The sequence below is a fragment of the Vanderwaltozyma polyspora genome, genomic scaffold (assembly GCF_000150035.1).
Source record: "Vanderwaltozyma polyspora DSM 70294 KpolScaffold1010 genomic scaffold, whole genome shotgun sequence".
NCBI classification, from domain to species: domain Eukaryota; kingdom Fungi; phylum Ascomycota; class Saccharomycetes; order Saccharomycetales; family Saccharomycetaceae; genus Vanderwaltozyma; species Vanderwaltozyma polyspora.
In genome coordinates, this window is record NW_001834676.1 from 146,764 (window position 1) to 160,520 (window position 13,757).

The 13,757-nt window shown below is 35.4% G+C and overlaps 4 protein-coding genes and 1 further gene across 4 annotated transcripts, besides 2 other annotated features; 2 read left to right on the plus strand and 3 right to left on the minus strand.

Moving 5' to 3' along the window:
• Window positions 1–936: 936 nt before the first annotated feature.
• Window positions 937–1,557, minus strand: Kpol_1010p60 (uncharacterized protein; the record flags this gene model as incomplete). Its single annotated transcript, XM_001645751.1, has 1 exon — window positions 937–1,557. The coding sequence occupies one exon, from the start codon at window positions 1,555–1,557 to the stop codon at window positions 937–939; it is 621 nt and encodes a 206-aa protein (XP_001645801.1).
• A 623-nt stretch (window positions 1,558–2,180) lies between these two features.
• Window positions 2,181–4,562: a sequence feature (similar to hypothetical protein; correction of possible frameshift sequencing error~similar to Saccharomyces cerevisiae RTT107 (YHR154W)).
• Window positions 2,181–4,980, plus strand: Kpol_1010p61 (the record flags this gene model as incomplete).
• Window positions 4,564–4,980: a sequence feature (similar to hypothetical protein; correction of possible frameshift sequencing error~similar to Saccharomyces cerevisiae RTT107 (YHR154W)).
• Window positions 4,981–5,131: 151 nt separating this feature from the next.
• On the minus strand, window positions 5,132–8,053 carry Kpol_1010p62 (uncharacterized protein; the record flags this gene model as incomplete). The annotated part of the gene is made up of 1 exon (XM_001645752.1): window positions 5,132–8,053. One exon carries the CDS (start codon window positions 8,051–8,053, stop codon window positions 5,132–5,134), a length of 2,922 nt encoding a protein of 973 aa, XP_001645802.1.
• Window positions 8,054–10,526: 2,473 nt separating this feature from the next.
• Window positions 10,527–10,943, plus strand: Kpol_1010p63 (mitochondrial pyruvate carrier; the record flags this gene model as incomplete). Its single annotated transcript, XM_001645753.1, has 1 exon — window positions 10,527–10,943. One exon carries the CDS (start codon window positions 10,527–10,529, stop codon window positions 10,941–10,943), a length of 417 nt encoding a protein of 138 aa, XP_001645803.1.
• Window positions 10,944–11,393: 450 nt separating this feature from the next.
• Window positions 11,394–13,631, minus strand: SDA1 (Sda1p; the record flags this gene model as incomplete). Its single annotated transcript, XM_001645754.1, has 1 exon — window positions 11,394–13,631. The coding sequence occupies one exon, from the start codon at window positions 13,629–13,631 to the stop codon at window positions 11,394–11,396; it is 2,238 nt and encodes a 745-aa protein (XP_001645804.1).
• Window positions 13,632–13,757: the final 126 nt, after the last annotated feature.

The following is a 13,757-nucleotide window of genomic DNA, read 5'->3' on the forward strand; positions in this document are numbered from 1 at the left end:
ATGGGATATAGGGTAGGTATAGTTATAAATGGGTAATATCCAAGCAGGGTTGAGAAACAGTGGATTAGGCCGATGTGAAGGAGTTAACTATTCCAAGTCAAAGTCAAACTTAAAGTTAAATGCAATATATGCAATATATGCAATATTCAAATGCAAAATGCAAAATGCAAAATGCAATATTCAGTATTCAGTATTTGAATTCGAATTCGAATTCAAATTCAAATTCAAATTCAAATTTAGAGATATGAAATATGAAATTGGGATTCGAAATAAGCAACGGATAATCACGAGGATATAACAACGATGAGCGGAAGAAGTACGAGAGAGAGCGAGAGAGAGAGGGAGAGAGAAGACGATGAATACCAACCCATACAAACAAACAAACAATCCCAGAACAAAATTTAAATATATCACGATACCCAATACCAATACCTACCTATACCGATTTTGAAGAGATAAGACGTACAGACTGCCGGAAAATAGAGTATTTAGCAACTTGATAACGACAACGACAACGACAACAAAAAACAAAACAAGACCATCCCATCCTGCCCAGGGGAACATGAGCATTAACACATGAGCTGCGCACGAGCATGAGGGACTTGCCCAGAGAATATCTCCCGCCGTTTCTTTTTCTTGCTTATCTTTTCGATTGGTAAAGGAAAGCCCACCGCACGACACTTTCTCTGCTGGCAACTTGTTTTTTACGGGCCATGGTCTGTCGGTAGCGCATTTTAGTTAGTTGATATTTTGTTCTTGTTCTTGTTCTTAATATTGGACAGACGCACGTGTCTCATCTAATACAACTACAACAACAACAATGCAATGAGTGGCAAGTTACAAAAAGACACAAGCACCACAAAAATATCTCTGTGCTTGCTTGCTTGCTTGCATGTGCTTTTTGTGTTTTTTGTGGTTTTATTTTCCAACTTCAGCTCAGTTTCGTTGAGGATCTTGCTGCTGCCAGTCCAGATCCTCCAGCAGCTCCTGCAAGCTGTGGTACTCGGACAACACCACACCCATATCCTCATCTCTGCTAATGCCGTAATCTTGAAACAGTTTCAACAGTATCCGCTTGATTATCCCTTCATATTCTACACCATCACTTGGCGGCGGCGGCGGCGGCGGCCGTGGCACTTCCAGCAATTTGAGGCACCCCGATCCTTCCTCGTCTGCGGTGGCCATGCTCTTTAGACAGTTGTACAACGTACTGTTCTCGTGGATGTACCTCTTCTTGTCGCCGTTCTTCCCCTCGCTGACAAACACTCTCACTCGCAAGTTGCCACCGCCAGACACTGCCAGCTCGTCAATGGCCATCTGCAAGAAATAGTCCCAAAAATACAACGGGTAGTAGCTCTCATACAGCGAGATGTTCACTATTCGGGCATCATCCATACCTTCCACCTTCTCTCGGATCAACCTCGCCAGTTCCAACACAATCCACTCTTGCACTTCCTCTTCTCCCAACCCTTTGTTCATCATGTTGTGGCAATCAACCTCATACACCACCATGCTGAAGTACTCGTGGTGGATGCTATACTCAGATATCAACTCCATGTCTTGAATACACAAACACACCTCTTCTTCTTCTTTCTTGCTCTCGGCGGCTAACTATCTTTCCAATTTCTCAGATCCCTGCTTCTTCAACACCTACAGATACACACTCGCAACTATGAGATGTACTAGACAAACACCAATTGCTGTCCCCCATCCCCTCCCAACAACAACAACAACAACAAATCTGCCAAACAACAACATCCCATCCCATCACATCTCATCCTTGTTCTTTGAAATCTAAACTTACCTCATCTCCTTTTATACTCCTCTTCTCTTCTCTTCTCTTCCCGCCCTTTATTTTGTTTCCCAACCTTCAATCGCATTCCCTCCCCTTCCCTTCCCTTTCAAAACCAGATTACATACATCGGCCGAGACGCGTAAACTTACGTGATTTTTATCATTTTCGAAAGTTTCGTTTACAATAGCATAATATAATATAACAATATATATCAAATTTTGGCGTTTATTCTCGATGACATCTCTAGTTGTTTCAATTGATATAAATGTGGTTATTATCAACAACTGACAGTCGCCGGAAACTGAATCTGAATCTGAACATAGCATTGCTTGTGGTATTCCAAACGTAAACCAGAATTTCCACGATTTTTAACACGTTATTTAACATGATTAAAAAATCAAAGCGATTCGAACACCTACATTTCGTCATCGTAATAGAAAATTCAAATGGAATACATAGAGCAAGAAACTTAAAAGAATTGTTGCAATTACATTCTGCTTCTGGTTGTACCATCATCGACGTACAATCATTACAACTATCGCACAAGATATCCAATAGAAATGATTTTATAAATTTGTTCAATGATTCAAAAATTCATTTCATTATTAGTGAAAATGTTAATTTCCCATTTTATGAAATAGCTAATTCCGATTTCTTAATACCCGTGGTCACTCCAGACTGGATCACGCAATGTATCGAAAGTAATAGAATCGTGAAAACTACTAATTATTCTCCGGATCCTCGTCATATACTAAAGGATTGCACAATTTACGTCTCAAGAACTGTATTCAATCGTACCGAAAATATTCTATATTCAGAATTGATCAATGCACTAGGTGGTTCGGTATCAGATATGATCTCTAATAAAACAACACATTTGATATCATCCGACCCAACCGATCCCGCATTGATCGCAATTGTGGCTTCGGATTGCCACTCAAGGATAAAACAAGTATATCCTGCCTGGCTATGCCAATGCTTTCTAGAGGTTAAGTACGTCGACGAAAAAAATTTCATTCTAGATTCATCTTTATCGCCGGAAGATGCTGAAGAAACTTTAAATGATTCTTGGAACTTACTAGGGTCCATCCAACCAACTACAAAAAATAAATACTTGATCGATCATAATTTCATCATTAGTATGGATTTAGCTTTGGATAAAAATCTTTACAATTTTATAATCAAAATAATAGAATCAAATGGTGGGAAAGTAACCAGACATATCGATGATGCAGATTTGAAAAATCCGAAAAATGATTGTTTTATTGGCGACACAGTCAACTCTAAAGAATACCAAATATGTTCAAAATTAAATTATAAATTGGGTAATATTGCTTGGATTTTCTATATGTGGTCAGTGAATCAGTTTATAGATCCATGTTCAAAATTAACTTTAATCCCATATAAAAGAAAAATGTTCGATAAAAATCAATTAACTTTAACTTTTACAAACTATTTTGGCCAACAACGTTATTATATTCAACAGCTGACAAGATTTCTAGGAGGTACTAGTACAACCGAATTATCGAAAAAAAATACACATCTGTTGTTTGGATTCCCATATGGAAAAAAATATGAAACAGCATTAAAATGGACAGATAACTGCAGCGTCGTGAATCATCGTTGGTTAGAGAACTGTTATGAAAAGGGATCAAAATTAGATGTCACATTAGATGAATATAAGTCCAACAATTGTAATGAAAAATTATCTACATCTTTAGGGTTACTACAAAATGGGGATGCATTTGAAAAATCGATAATTGAACCAATGCCAATTTGTGATTCCACCCCGTTAGCTAAAAGTCCCAATAATAGTTCACAAGTTAATGAGCAAGAGAATGAATCATCTGATAGTATGTTAGTGCCGAAATATGGTTCTTCTCAAATAGAATTGAGAAAAGAAAATATAAGAGATAGGGCGACTAATACTGAGACATCGGATGATAAAGACTATCCTGAAGAATTTCTAAATTTTTCAAGTCAGAAGTCACCAGTTAGTAGCCAGTTAGGGAAACCTGACCAAGTGTCAGCAACTAATGAAGTTCAATCCAAAAATAATGCAACTGGAGATGCTACTACAACTATTACATCAATGCAAACACTTAATACACCAGATAATTCAAGAGAGCCTTCAACTACGCAATTTGATAATGAAAGTTATGATTCACAGAGAAACCAGGAAGATGATACTGACACTGATGCTAAATCAACACCCCCATTACATTCTGGTAGAGCGGCAAAGCAGAAAGCGGCAAAAAGATTGCATACTGATATTGAGTCTCTAAATGAATTCGAATTTAACAGAAAGAAAATGAAGAATATAAGTTTACTACCTGAAGAAATTAAAGAAATGGAAGAGAAGGAGAAATTATTAAATAAAGCTTTGTTCCTATTAAACAAGGTATTAGATGAGGAATCTATGTCCACCATTCACCATGCTAGAAAAAGTGCAAAATATATTAATAAATTGTTTTATAATATTGATGCGGTAACAACTGGCTGTCTGGATGAAATATCTGATTTAGATAGTATAATATTATCCCTTTTAGGAATTCGTCTCTACGAAGAGATTGATTTAAGTATCAAACTAAATACGGTGATTGCCCCAAAGCAAATGAGAACAATTAAATTTTTAAAAGCAATGGCATTTAATCCACTGGAATATGTACTATTACCAAATTTTATAAATGAAATACTAAAACTGGTTCATAAAGGGGAGATGGCCGAATTTAATTTTGATTTTGGCCAAGTACCGAATCAAAGACTTTGACAGTGAAAAATTGAAGAAAACTAGATCTAAAGCAAAAATATTTGAACGCGCATTTATTTCTGACGTAAATATATCGAGTGATATTCAAGGTGGAGTCGATATAATATCTTCAATTTTAAGGGCACATGGGATTAAAAGTTCTAAATCCGTTAAGGATAAATTCACTGATGAAGATGTCTGTGAAAATTCAGCTTTTAATGAATACAAGATAAAGCATAAGAATAGGAAAAAAAATCATTCTCTTCCTCCTCAATATATATTGATATCTAATAATCAAGCACAAATAAAACGTTTCAAAAAATTAATACTGAACGGTGACAAAACCGGTGCAATAATTGATTGGAATTGGTGTGTTCGAGCAATATTTTTGTTTGAAGTGGATTTTGCCAATAATGAACCGATATGGATGAGTTAACGAAATATCTCAGTATTTGTTTGTAGTAAAAATTACTTTGAATATTCACTTTTCAATCCAAGATAGTGAATATTTCCATTTCTTAACTATAAATATAGAACATAATGTTACATTTTGATATTACATGCATTATATAAAGTTTATAATATCTCTATAATTGCGAAAGATCTAATGATAATAACTCTTTCTTCATTGATAATACTTCATCTTTTAAATGGTCTCTTTCTTGGGAAATAACATAGAGTTCTGCCTTCAACCCATTCATATTTGAGTTGAAACGAGATTCCAGTAACTTTATTTCTTCATTTACTCTGGTCTCATTATCTGAATCCAATTGACCTGAGCTACCATTACGACTAACACGTAAAGAATTAATTTCTTTTTGTTGTTTAGTAATCTGTTGCTTATATTTTCCCAAATCCACTTGTGACGCCTCTAAAGACTTGCTTGTTTTAATTAAAGAGTCTAACCCCGATTGGTATTTCTGTTCAAGTTGTTTCAGAATTTTATTTTTATCTTCTAATTCATTATTTTTTAAGTCAAATTGCTTTTGAAGTGTCTCCAATTCATCAGTTAATTCTTCATTTATATCTGTGACTTTTTTATTTTCAGATAGTAGCATTTCTAATTTAGAATTTAATTCAATAATTGGGGATTTGGTTACGGAAGAATTAGTAACTTCATCCTCCTCTAATGTGACAACTGTCTCTCGTATTGATTTCTCTCTCTTCCAATGCATAATCAATTCTTGTAATTGGGATGAATATAATTTTACATTCTCATTTAACTCAGAATCCCTGTCTTCTTGTAATTTAAGTTTTTGCTTTAATTGTTCATTTTCAAACTTCAAATTTTCATTTTCAACTTTTAAATCCATTAACTCTTTCTTTAAATAATTTGAGTTTGAATCATTTGCATCTTTAATCTGTTGTAATTTCGTATTTTGACTTCTAATAATTTTATTTAGATTGTCAGTATCCAAAAATGCTGACCCTAAAATATTTTCATTTGCACTTAATTTACTTTTTAGTGTAATTACTTCTGACTCTAGTGCACTATTTTTGACCTGTAAATTAGAAATTTGATTTGGATCAGAATTATTTTTCAATTCTGATACCTGTGTTTCCAATTCTTTGATATAATTACTTGCTTCTAATGCTTTGGTTCTGGTTACATTCTTAATATTTTCTAATTCGGTCTTTAATTGTTTTAATGAATACTTGCTAAATGAATCATTTGAGGAATTATCAAAATCGGACTGCTTAACAAGGCTTATTGAGCTTGGCTGAATAGTCTCATCTTGGTCGATACTACTATCTTGAATTTCGGATCTAGAAAGTTTAGAAGGCTTTGAAGGTGTGCCAAATTGATTAGATCCCCTTATGGAATCACCATCCTCAAAGTACGCATCAATATCGATAGTATAATCTAAAGTAGAAGATAATCTGTTTCCAGTTTCAATTGATGCATTTGAGGGAGATGTAACATGGCTTGTAGTATAGGTATTTGAAGACTTCTCATCAGCTAATTTATTTGCGATTGAGCTTAATGCTAATACATGAGGTGGATTTGGTGTTGGTAATTCTGGGGTTCTAGAAAGCAACTCAGGTAAAGGAAGGTTGGGAGCCGGAGAGGAAGGCTTCATCAAATCTGACATTGCTCTTTTGTGCCCTTTTGCATCAGAACCGGACCCAGAATTTACGATTACCGCAGATTTTAGATTTGGAGTCTGTACATTATTCATAGTATTTGGTGTATTGACACCTTGAGGGACATATGGGGTTAATATATCTGGGAATATTTGTCGTTGATTTGTAATACTTGGAGTATTATTTCTAGATACAGGGTGGTTCTTGTCTGGAGTCAAATTATCCATGCTGTTATTTACAATACTGGTTTCTGATGCAGAATAATATATGTTATTATTGAATATGCCTGGACATAGTTCTGATAATTTCGATAGATCTAAAGTGTACATGATTGTTCCATTGCCTAAATCTGAATCGGAAGTGTGGAAATCATTTTCACCAGGTCTTGCAAAATCATTCTTATCACCACTCAAAATTAATATGCTATCATCATTTAATAAGGTTGCAGTGTGTCCCGATCTACCTTGCATTATACCTGGATTTATATGAGGTAATTTAAACCATTTTAAAGTATTCAAATTTAGGAAATAAACAGAATTCATATAGTTATCTTTTGAATCTTTACCACCTACAACACACATTAAATTTTTATAAACAACTGCAGCGTGTTCTTGAATAGGGGGAGGTGAAGATCCAGTGGTTTCTATTACAGACCAATCATTCACAATTGGATCATAAACGAATACTTCATTTATTAAACCTTGCAAAGTTTCACCACCGAATACCCATAATTTATTGTCGTAAGAGATCATAGTATGGTTGGAAACCGGCGGTGGGAAGAAACTTTTTGGTTTAATAAATTCCCATTGTGCGTCAGGTTTCCTAAAGGTAGATAAATCGAACATAGATAAATCATTAAAATATGTATCATCGAATTGACCACCGAATAAGAATAACTTTGTCTTTGTTGGCTGGGTAGCTATTATTGAAATTTTATGACCATAACGACCTAAGGGACGCAAACCAATTGGTTCTGGTATTGTCCACTTGTAAGAGTTCAAATTGAACAAATATAAATCATCATCCATCAAACCATCTTCATTAACCTTATGGGTGTCTCCACCGAATAAGATCAATGCGTTACCACATATGGTCGAAGCATGGCCCACACGAGGAGGAGGAGTAGTTGGTGTAATTTCGATTGAGCTAGCGCTGAAAGATTTATCATCTTTATGGTTAATTGACCAGACATCGCCATAAACCGATTGCTCTCGCAAGCCACCTATTATGAATAAAGTATCGTCCTTTGAAGCATGAGATGAGGCGACATGTCTGTACCTTGGGAAAGGAGACGGATTTAGTTTAAACCTGTTCCATGGGGTATATTCATTTTGAGATAAATTAGTTGCGGCACCTGAAATATTTCTTTGGTTTGAATGGTTATTTTTAGTAGTAGTGCTGTTAGCCTGTCTAATCCTTGACATTATACTATAATCTTTTCAAAATTACAATAGGATAAGGAAACGGTGCACACTAATACATAAATGAGTGGGACAGGGTTTGATGATTGAGTAGTATGAATGGTATGAATTAACATATATTAATCATTAGTGGGTAATAATATAATCCAGGTCCACTAATTAATTAGAGTTTTAATACAAGATCGAAAAATTGTGTATATATAAAACATCGTGATGGTCTCATCTGCGATGGGAGAGAGAGAGAGAGAGAGAAAAAAAAACAGAAGAACAAGATACCAAATCAATTAGGCACAATAGATGGATCATCGATGAATGGGAATTGAGTATCCTGTATAGTGCATATAGGGAGATACCACCTACCTTGTAGTGCGTAACATTAAGAAACCTTAAAGAGATGAAAAATAAAGTTTGGATTTCTGTTGAAGATGTCTTTAAATTGGGTCTTTCTGCTTGTCTCTCTCTCTTGATCTCTCTTTTTTTTTTCTCTTGATCTCTTTGCCTGAATTTTCATGAAATTTTCCCAGAATGGGAGAAGGATAACGAAAAGAAACGGTTTTCGATTCGAATTGAAGGTTTGTATTGTATGTATCGACAGGACCTGAAATCATCATGTAATTAAATACATCAAATGAAACGAGGAAAAAGAGTAGGTGGATAGGTAGATAGGTAGATAGATACCTGTAAGTTGTAGTGGGTTCTTGGCTGTTGTTGTTGTTGTTGTTTTTTTTTGACTGGAGGGTAGTGAAGCTAAGCAATATATTGAAATGACGTGTGTTCATTAGTTTGTGTGTACGCTGTATATCTTTTTGCACGGCATGGCATGAGATGTCCATGTCTTGACTGGAACTGGATTATTGTATTAACCTCTTGCATTTGTCTGTACTTCTAAAATTAGAATTGGACATACAGAGACAAATCTGGTGCGTGAGCTTCTTTGGTGAGAATAAGAATTTAGGACATTTCAAAACTTATTTTTTTTTCTTCTTCGTCTGTCTTGTAGCAGTGGTTAGATTCTGACTTTTTGTCATATTCCACGATAGCGGCATGCCGTAACAGAGAGAGGTATTATTGTCTGCTCTGTACTTTGGTTTGGTCCCAAAAATTGAAATGAAAATATACAATGCTAGGTTTAGGGAGGGTAACGAAAAAAGCTGATTAAAAACCAGCATTGGGTAAGTTCATTTAACATAATCACATACGACAATCATTCATAGAGCCTCTAACGGTGGCCAGACCAGAGCAGTGACTGGGTGATATAATTATATGATATGAAGTGAAGTGAACTGCGGCTGTTCTCTTGCATTGCAACAGTACAAACACCAAGCGACAGAGAGGGAACGGACCCAGCCACCATACCATACCATACCATATCATACCATATCATATCATTTCATTTCACACACACGATGGTACCTTTGTGTTCTGGCGTGAGTCTGTCTGTGCTACGAACACCTTTACATCACACCACTATACTGAGTACAACAGACACACCCATACCTCGCGCCCATCTACCCTCCGCAGTCTCTTGTGGTCATTCGGTGCAATTAGTGATAACGATATCCGATGCAGTATTAGATGGAAAGGTAGCTGTAGCTGTAGATGTAAAAGTGTACATGTTACTCTCTGATCTCTCGTTACCAAAAGGAGAGATCAGCATGAATGCGGCAGTAATGAGAATGGCATACAGAGAGAAATCAGTTACGAGATGAGAAGTTGTTGAAACTAAAAATAAATTAACACAGAATAGAATAGATTAAATTTAATTTTAAAAAAAATGACTAAAGCCAGTTGGTGTATATGCTAGCAGCAGTATTACTAAACAACGTATCATCATCGCCGCCGCCGCCTTCACCGCCAATTTGCTCTTGCTATTGCTCTCCCCTCTCGTGCCTCGTAATTCTTGAACATGAGAAACGGTCACGAACTGTTCCTCCCGCTGCCGCACCGCAGAACACAACATAACAAGACATAGCAAAAACATGACAAAAGAACAATACGAACACAATTTTCTTTCCAACTCTCTCAGCCAAACACACGTACTAAATTCCATGTCATTCAGTCATTTACTCATGTGCCCAATTTTTATCACCATTCTCTCATTGATGCATTACGTTTTCGCTCTCTCTCTCTCTCTCTCTCTCTGTGTCTCCCCCCTCCCTCCCTCCCTCGTCCTCCCCAATCCACCGGTCGGTCATATTACTTTATATATATAACCATGTTCTTAATCAACATATTTTTCTTAATATTGTCACACACATACACTTGAGTTTTTTGTGGCAGATAATGATTTGCTCTGTAGACTCATCCATTCAACCTTAACCTATCTCTCTGTTTCTCTAATATATATTAACTATATCCCAATATTAAGAGCCAATTTGCCCTTGTAACTCGGAACAAAGGAGAAAACCCAAAAACATAAGGAACTTAACACTAACAAATAATCACATCAATCACAACAATACAAATAATATATACAATGTCAGCTATCGGAATGGCCTTCAAGAGAATTTGGGCTAGTGAAACTGGTCCAAGAACTGTACATTTCTGGGCTCCAACTTTGAAATGGTCCTTAGTCATCGCAGGTTTAAGCGATGCTTCAAGACCTGTTGAAAAAGTATCAGGTACCCAGAATTTATCTTTACTAGCAACAGGTCTCATTTGGACAAGATGGTCTTTCGTCATACGACCAAAGAATATGTTGTTGGCCTCAGTCAACTTCTTCCTAGCTTGTACTGCAGGCTACCAGATTTCAAGAATAATAAACTACAGATTGACAAACGGTGACAGTATGTCACAAGTTTTCAACTATATCATCAATGGTGAACAATCTATCACAAATAAACCTGTGATATCGAATAACCCATCCACTCCACAATCTGCGATTACTCATTGATCGATAATAACGAATATAACAAATATAACAAAAAAAATCAAACACAAAAAATAAATCTGAAAACAAGTAAATGAAGGAGGATGGCAAAGAAAAGAAGTTGGCTCTGGGAATAATAATAACCTCCAGATTCTTACTTCTATGTTTTTTGTATTTTTAATTAGAGTCCTTCTTCAACTTCATAATGTCCAACCAACATCTCATCTCATCTCATCTCATCTCATCTCATCTCATTTGTAATGCATATATATATTCCGTCTGTGTTTTTTATTATTATTCACTATCAAATTAAACTTTATTTTATTTATTCTATTCATTTATATTCTATTCTACTCTACTCTACTCTATTCTATTTAATTTAATGTCACTATATTTTATAGTCTTTTTTTACAAAATCAAATGTATCATATTACAAATTCAGCTATATGCATTCATTTTTATGTTGTTGTTTTTTTAAAATCCTTTACGTTTTTGCTTCTTGATATGGGCCTGTAACACTTTTTGTTTGTCTCTTAATGACATCTTTTGCTTACCAGTGACAGATCTCTTATGAATCATCATAACAAAATTCTTTTTTCTCTCCTTTTCACGGTTAGTTGTAGATCTAGCTGCACCCTCTCTCTTACCACGTCTACTACCAAACTTATCTCTACCTTCTCTACCTTCAAGTACCTTGGCTAATCTTTCTTCACGAGTTTGCTTATACTTGACTGGCCCAACTAATCCACTGGCATCTACTACTTCTTCGTTTAATTTAATACCCATCTTCTTAGCAACACCTTCTTCAGTTCTTAGTTCTTGTAATTTAGCAAAATCAGCTGGTGTTAAAATTCTACTAGATGCTAATTCCATAAATGCATCTTTACCAGACCCCTTATTATCATTAGCTTCTTCACCTTTGCTTTCGGCTTTCTCATCATCACTCAATTCTAAATCAGATGTTTCATCTTCGCCCATATCAACATCGTATTCTTTATCACTATCGATACTGACCCATTCACCTTCGATTTCCTCCGCTTCACTACCTTCTTCAACTTCCCATTCTGCATCGTCTCCTTCTTCTCCTTCTTCTCCTTGATTGTCACGTTTCCACTTGGCTAGCAATTCAATACCAGCAATACCTTCAACGTTATTAGTTTCAACACCAAATTGTAATTTCTTATGTTCTTTACCTTCACGTTTGGCTTCTTGCATCTCTATCGATACTGTCTTACCACGATCTTTTCTCTTCAACATCTCAGGCGCAACCTCTCTATATAGAGAAACTAATGACTTAGCCGCCATGTTGACACCTTTAGCCTTTGAGCCACGATATTCAACTAAATCTTGTAACAATGTTTCATCAATGGCCAGTGGTGCTCTCGAGCAAATTTCTCTAATAGTATTTAAACCTGCAGCTGCAACTTCAGATGCAACACCATCAGAAACGAACTCATCTGCAATCTTACGTACTAATATTTGTAACGTTTCTGGAGGAACCAAATCGTGACATGCCTGGGCACTAGCAGCCATGATCTTAGTGACATCTCTTTGTTTAGGTGTCAAATATTTTAAGAAAAAGGAATATATACCTAATACCATCAATTTGTGAGTACCAATCATTCTGGAGATCAATTGCATTAACGATATTTTTTGTTCCATATCAAATTTATTACTGCTCTTACCAGATAAATGTTTTGAAAATAATTTTTCAGAGAAACCTTGAGGATCTCTTAGTAAATGCAATGCACTGAAGTTTAAGTGATTTTGGCCATTGTTACCAGCATTCTTATTCTTCTTTTTTACACTCTTCATAGCATTTTCAAATTTCTTACCACGCTTACCACTCTTTTTGTTAACTTGCATCTTATGTCTCAATGAATCAATATCAATATCGTCATCATCAGAATTTTCTTCAAATGTTTCTTCTCTTTCTCTGTCAGCGTCAAGGAAAAATAATACACCAGAAATGGCAATTTTAACATCATCATGCAAAGCTGATTGTGTCATGATTTCAACAGTTCTTGAATCATCCCAAATACCACGTCTCCATAACTCTCTAGTCAATCTAGCGGCCCAAATACCTTGAGAATCTGGTTGATCTAGTAAATTGAAGCATACAGCTTGTGTAGATTTATTCAACTTTTGATTTTTAGAACCAGTGTTACAGTTCTTCAACAATGAAATTAATGCATTATATATCAATTTTCTTAACTCACGAGCATGGGAGTTTACACCAAGTGTGTTAGCTTGGGCAGAATATGCAATTAGTAATGGGAATAAAGTTTGAATTAATTGTTCTGCTGTAATAACACCTTTATTTCTTAACATCATCAAAGAAGTAATAATTTTTTCCTTTAGTTCGAATGGCAAAGATTTGTGATGTTCTAAAACTAATTGTTTTAATTCATTTGGGAAGTTAGCTGTTTCTTTTGGGAAACATGAACAAACTTGAGATACGAACCCGATTAATTCCATTAATTGAGAAGTTGAAGTGGTAACACTCCCAGACGAAGATGAATCGATAGCGGAACCAGAGGTACCATTTTCACCACCAGACATACCATTTAAAATAAATATATCTCTTAGGGATTCATAATGAGCATATTGCTGTAAAAATTCTTCATGATATGATTCAGGATCACGTTTAACCAAGTTTTGTAACAAAATAATATTTGTTGGCAGGATAGCTGCTCTACTTCTCCTAGCCATCTTTTAAATATATTTATATATATTGGCTGAGTGTTCTGGTTTTCAACTAAAATTCTACAGTATTCTTCGGAACTTATCAAAAGTATATAAATTTAATTCAACCATTTTAAACTACATGTATTAATA